We start from the raw sequence: 6,741 nt of genomic DNA on the forward strand, positions 1-6,741 counted from the left end.
GTAGAATGGTTTGGGTTGGAAAGGGCATTTAAAGGCCATCTAGTCCAACCCCCCTGCCGTGGGCAGGGACATCTTCAACTAGAGCAGGTTGCTCAGAGCCCCGTCCAACCTGACCTGGAATGTTGCCAGGGATGGGGCATCCACCACCTCTCTGGGCAACCTGGGCCAGTGTGAGCAATAGCCCATTCTTCCTTTTTGGCGTGAAGTATTAAGAAATCCCTTAAGTTTAAAAAAAATACAATAATCAGTATTAAATGTCCTTTTAAACAGAATCTTTGGTTTCTCACAGGTTTCTCACATTCTCAGTTGAAAGGCTCCAACCTGAGCTTTACGTGGGAGCTCCGAGCATTTGCCCTTCAATATCAGCCCTCCTCTAAATTGCCTAAAAGCATCGCTACCAACTCATTAGTCACTTGTTTAAAAACTCGGTCTCCCTCTCCTACAGCTTCATTAGGACGCTTCCTACTCCCCAAGAAACCCTGTGCTTTCTCACTGCTGCCAGCAGAAGAGGTAAAGCAAAATCGCTACCGAGCGAGTCACTCTCGATTAAATGCATCCAGGAGGAGTCTATCAAAAGACACCACAGGATTAAGCAAGGCTGGTGTTTAAAGCAGCCCCCCGCACCCCGGGGGAGTGGAGGGGGCATGGGGAGGCTGCAGCCTGCTGAGGAGGTTCAGGCTCTGCCCGGGGGTCAGACTACCACAATTAGCCAAGAGAGTGGTACAGGTAGATTAGCTTTTAATCGCTCGGTCGCATCTGGTCTCCGAGGTTGGAAAAGGTGCTTCATCAGAGTCGTGGTTCCCCTCCAGAGCAGCTTGACTTCAGGCTGGAAGGGAGTAAATGTTCCTCTTGGGTGTAATGTGGTATAATCATCTACCTGATTTCAAGAATTAAGGAGGCTGAAAATATGCCTCCCCCCCAGCCTGCCCCCAGAAAATTGCGAGCAAGTTGCTTAGGGAGCTCCGACAGACGTTTTCTACCGAGCCCTTGTGAAGTAGCCCCCATAGTTGCCATCCCCATAGTGAGGGGAGCACGTGGGGCTTGGAGCTCCTGCCGTAGCCCGCCTGCGAGGGCCGGGGTGTCTGCTGGAGATGTGCAGATGGGCTGGGGAGGGGGAGCGCTGTACAGTTTATCCTAACTTTAAAGAGTAAAACTCGAGGCCGTGGCTGGAGACGCAACTACACATTTGGGCAGAGAGATGCTTATGCAGAAGGAAGTCTTGATAGGAGGGCAGAAGTATTTAATGATCTCTGTTTATCGTCCTTTTCCCTTAAAGCTAAAAAAAGAAGCAGCAGAAAGGAGAGGGAGCAGCGTAGTTTCACAGATAAAAAGCAGCGAGGTCTTGCTTTTTGTTGTTAACATTGCTGTCACCCAGCAAATGCTTCTCCGGAGCTGGCTGACCTGCTGCAGAAGGCTACGAAAAGTGACTTTTTGTCCCCATCTGGCAACACGAGTGTTGTGGGAGCGTGGATGCTGCCGGCTCCCGGGCAGGGAAGACTTGCTGCAGCAGAGAGGCTGCAACACGTCAACTAACAGCATGAAGGACACGTCGTTACGGCTTTGTCAGGGAGCTGGATGCTCGACGTGTGCTGGAGCAGTGTTCTGCATCCGTGTTTATTGTTTAAGTGCCTTTTTTTCTTGATTAATGGTATTTTGTCATTTATGGTATTTTGTTGATTGTTTAGCTATTGCTACCCAGAAGGGTAAGAATACAAGCAAGTTTTATATCTGAAACCTGGGTCTGAAGTTACAAATGTGTGATCAGATCTCGGCTGTGTTAGCAGTCTGCACAAAACCTTCTCCTGACTCAGATAACGATTAGTAGCAAAAGGTTTCTGTTCCTCATTTTAATACTTTAAATATTGTGATTTGCAAGACTGTAACAGCCATTTGCAGCGTGCGTGGACTGTGCAGGACTGCCAGCTGCTCTGCAAAGTTTTTTGCAGAATTTTGGAGCATTGAAGACCTGGTTCCCTCTACTACATGGACAACGCCGATAACTTCAAAACTTGCTCCCCAGCTTGCGTAGGAGCCTGGCCTCAGCTTTTTCACCAAAACGATAAATTTTGTGAAAAAACATGGTATTTAAGATGTGCAGCCTGCTATTTTCTCGGTAGTTGGGAAAGGGGGGAAGACACGAGGCGGTCTGGATCCGAAGGGAAGGACGTGTGGTGGGTCCCCTCCCAAACTCGCTGCCCGCAGGGCATCGCTAACCCTCTGCTCTCTGCTTTCCGCAGGCCCTCCGGGGAGGCGGGGGAAGCCTGGCCGGCGCGGAGAACCCGGTAAGCATCACCTTTCCCCAGCGACGTCGCTGGGCGTCTCGCGGGTGTCATTGGGCTGGATGGGAACCTTTTGATAATGATGCCGGTCACCTTCATCTAACGGGCTGTGGAATGGGGCTTCCCACATTCCTGTGTGCTGGATATGAAGGTTTTTATAAAAACCAAAAAATAAACCAAAAGAACCCCAAAACCAAACAACAACAAAACAAAAAAACCCAAAACCCTGCAAAATACCAAAAACAAAACAAAAAAACTCAGAAAAAACCAACCAAACAAAAACCTCAAAACACCCACTGGTGTTGCATATTTTATTAGTCCTTCCATTTCTCCCTTGTAGCATTCAGACCCATTATTATCCCATCCAACAGTGAAGTGGGACTGTGAATTAGCACAAAAATATAGAAACCCGGTAGCTGTGCTAGGTGGGAGGTGGGCACTGGCTTGTTCCCTGCATGTGGACGTGTCCATACGTTGCCTGTCGGTCCCACGCGTGTGATGGATGGTGTCTGCATTTCAAGGTCGGGGATAACCAAACCTCAGCCACCAGCCTTGGGCACGTCCCCTGAGCGCTCGGTGTGCCCTCAGACCGGGTGAAACTGCAGACCGGCCTCGCTGGGAATTTTTATTTCAGCTAACTGTTTAATTATATAGCTCTCTCCCTTTGGTATTTGGTGGAGGTTGGATTTTTTTTTTCCCCCCCTCTTGTGAAATGGGAAAGCACCGATCCTGTTTCAGCTGGGGAGAAGTGCTGTTTACATTCTGCTGTTAGGTCTGAAGTGCTGTGGGAGAGTGGAGAGATGCGGTTGGCATTGCTCTTTCTAAGGAAAACAGTCAGACAGGAATGTACCTAGAAAGCCACATGGAGTTTGCAACTGCCTCTGCGTGTCAGAAAGCAGCAGATGAAATTTTACGCTCCTCTGCTCTGAAGTTCTTGAAAGTTGAGAGAATGAATGGGGACCGGGTAGATTTTTATTTAGCGAGGAGGCTGTTCTGTGTTGCCTGTTGCTACAGCAAATACATGGCTGGGTTTTCAAAAAGGGCAGCATAACTTACCCATATTTTAAACAATTTTTTTAACTTTGGGGAAAGGAAATCAGGGGGTTCGTGCTGCAGACTGTGGACCAATGTCCATGGAAGGCAGGCAGGCATTTTCCCTTCTCTCTTCCATTGATGGTGTTTCACAGTGTGTCGTGTGTTTTCTGAGATATTTTTGCTCCTGAAGCATCAGGGATTATTCATGGCCAAGGAGTGAATACTGCGGTCGTGGGGGTGGTGATGGATCCCAGGCAGCTTCATTAAACCTGTTTTCCTAGCAGTTGGGCTGTAGGAATAGCCACCAGGTAGCTTGAATTCTTTTTTTATTTGTTGTTTCTTAAATATCACTGTGCTCCTTAGAGCCCTTAGTGGAGTGCAGCATTCAACCAAGGGCAGCTGGTGAGGTCAGCCAGTGAATTTGGTTTTTATATGCAGGCACTTATGTAAACGTCGTCCAAGGTGTCTCTCTAACTCATACAAAAGTTTGGGAGGTAGTGCTGAGCTTGAGCATGCCATTACCCTTCACTCCCCTTCTCCCTGTTTCACGCAAGAGCTGCTGAAAAGTGACATTTGCCCTCGTGCTGCGGCACGTCTGCAAGTGCCACTTGAGCATCCCTCTGACGAAGCAGACAGCTGCCAGGGAATCAGTGCAGGACCAGCAGGAAAACAAGCATTATATAATAAAAAAAAAAAGAAAAACAATCAATCATTAATAACACCTTATGATCATCTTTGAACTTTTCTGCGATTGTGGAGGAAAATCGAGGAGAGCGAGATACCGTTGGAGAAGGGAGATCCATAGGGCATGCGATGGCAGTGGATGCTCGAATGGATTTCTTCCTCAAGCAGGAGGACAGCAGCAGCAGACACCTCCGTGCACACAAATGGCACGCACACACCCCCTCGATGGGGCACGCTGCTTAAATCCCTTTAATGCAATGCAGCCCCTGCGGATTGCTCCGCTGTATTGCAGACCGAAAAGCAGAGAGCCGGCGTCCCTCTGTATATTGGTTTTGGCCGAGCTGCCAGATGTTTGTTTTCATAGATAGCTTGAATATATATTTCTATATTTGTTTGAGAACCTGACCACACATAAACCCAGGTCCTTGTTCCTCTGCTACAGCTGATAAATGTGAGTAAAACCTTGTTTGCGAAGCATGATAGTGTCCATCCCCAGGGACCCTGCGTGGTTATAGCTTTACAGCCTCCAGACAAATGCTGTTGTACAGCCGGAAGGCTCAGCGCTGGTCTCAGCCCTGCCAAGGGGAACGTTTTTTCTGGCAATTGTTGAAATGGTCGCGTTGGAAAACTTATTCTGATTTACACTGAAACTTTCAATATCTATCTCTTAGAAAGAAGCAGAGAAACTCTTAAAAGACCATTCTGTCCCTTTTCAATTGCACCCTCTTGTTGATTTAAACCAAGACTGAATTTTACTTTTTTTTCTTTCACCGTGATGGATTCATATACTTAAAAAAAAAATTAATTCAACAGCTTTGTTTCTCTAAACTAAGAATTCATCATCCTTGAAAGCATGCCGAGACAATTGCTCTCTACCATAGAAAGACACCATGCCATAAAAGATTCATTTTAAACTATTTCTAGGAAAAAAATTAACTGTTCAGACTGTCTGGAAGTGGGGCAAGCCTGGCTGCACGTGCTTCAAAAAGCACTCGCCAAAATGTGGGGGTGAACCACCATTGCTGCCTCCCGATTCCCCCCCGGGGAGCTGCCGAGGGCAGGCGGTGGGTCCCGCCGGGGCGCTGCCTCTGGGCTTGGCTTAGTTTATTTTGTTGTGAAGAAGCAATGCAGAGAAATGCAACAAGTTTTCCCCCGCGGGGAGCCTGCAGGCGCGGGGAGGCGGGGGCTGCGCTAAACCCCAGCCTTTCCTCGTGCTTCGCATCTCCGGCGAGGGCTCGAGCTTCCCGTGGTGGCCCGGTCGTCTCCGCTGTCATCTCTTCCCTGACCTCAAACACTAAGACCAGGTACCTGGGGGAGCATTTCTGCCAGTCAGCCCAACTAAACAAACCAAGGAGTAATTGAGTCAAACGGCTTCATCCGACCCATTTTATTTACTTTTGCTGTCATCTGGCCCTGTGGGAATCGCCTCCGCGGCTGCAGCTGGGGAACAGCACACGTGTCCTAGAGCTGGTCCCAGGGCTGGAGTCACTGGGACGGTGACTCAGGTGACAGTCACCTGAGTGCTACCAGTGTGGAAGAAGCTACTTTTAAAAACCAATTTATTCTGCTGTTGCTACCACAAGGCCAGGAAATCCACACCAGCAGCCTCCTTGGGGAGGTGTCCTTCCCAGCGTGTCCCCCAGTGTGGCCGTGCCTGCACCCACCTCCACTCCAGCATCTCCCAAGCTCCGTCCCATCCTGCCAGGACCAGCGCACAAATCGCGTCACCCTTTCTCCTGCACACGAGCATCAGCGGTTTCTTGTGCAGCTGGAAGGCAAGCGCAGCCTTGAAGAAGACCCCCGTGCACCCACCAATGGAAACAGTTGGTGTATAAAAAGAAAACCACGTTTTAATACAACCTTATGTGGGATTTGCAGCCTTCTCCGAGCGCGAGGTGGAAGGAAGGTTTTGCAGCACTAGCTGTTGTGTGGGTCCAGACAGCCAGCCTGCACGTCTCAGATACAGTTCCCTTTCCATGCCAAAGGCAAAATTATGTTTCGTGTCATGTTAGCTTATTTTTTTAACGTGATACGTCCCAGTGAGGATGCAGTTCAACTGTTGTAGTGAGCGTTTGTGAAATAACACGGATTTTAGCAGGGGACCTGGGTGGTTTTGCTTCCCCTCTTGCTGCCAGCTGGTGCTGCATGAGCGGGATGGGGTACAGCCGCGCAGCCCTCCCCGGGGCTTTACGTTTATTTTTGTAAAGACCGATCCATGCTGGGGTGTTCCTGAAGGATGGATGAGTCGGATCCAGGATTTGGGAATTTAGTTGGTTTAAATATTGGTTCAAAGTCTTTGTATAACTAGGTGGTGGGAGATGGTGCTTGTGTCTCTTGTAGCAGCATGCTGCTTTCTTCTCCTGGCTTGAAGATTGATCCAAAACCTGATCTGAACCTCAAAATCCCTCAAGAAAAAACAGGAGAAAATACACCTGAAATATTAAGTCTGGGAAGTCTCCGAGTACATCTCTGCTCTCCTCACATGAAGCAAGAGCTGGTTCTGGACACAAATGCCCAAAGCTGATCGCTGCGGCCATGGGTAGCGCCTGTTTGCATCAACTGTGCGCAGCTTCAGCAGAAGGGAATAAAACGTTGGCCATTTTAGGCACAAAATTGCCCTTACAGGTAGGCCTGGAAGGGTATTTTTTGATGAAGTGTTATTTCATTGGAAAATGTTGACGTGGCAAAACTGCTGTTTCTGGCAGTAAAAGTTTTGTTTACAAAATTTTTCCATTTCAAACAC

General features: G+C 48.6%; 1 protein-coding gene across 1 annotated transcript in view; it reads left to right on the forward strand.

Moving 5' to 3' along the window:
• Nucleotides 1-644: 644 nt before the first annotated feature.
• The window catches only part of COL23A1 (collagen, type XXIII, alpha 1), a 59,387-nt gene continuing 53,290 nt past the window's right edge, over nt 645-6,741 (forward strand). Inside the window, exons 1-3 of the mRNA XM_009322763.1 lie at nt 645-726; nt 2,238-2,282; nt 3,722-3,729. Coding sequence (XP_009321038.1) covers nt 645-726; nt 2,238-2,282; nt 3,722-3,729 — 135 coding nt within the window. The remainder of the gene's footprint in view (nt 727-2,237; nt 2,283-3,721; nt 3,730-6,741) is intronic.

Source organism: Pygoscelis adeliae, unplaced genomic scaffold (genome assembly GCF_000699105.1).
Source record: "Pygoscelis adeliae isolate BGI_AS28 unplaced genomic scaffold, ASM69910v1 Scaffold34, whole genome shotgun sequence".
NCBI classification, from domain to species: domain Eukaryota; kingdom Metazoa; phylum Chordata; class Aves; order Sphenisciformes; family Spheniscidae; genus Pygoscelis; species Pygoscelis adeliae.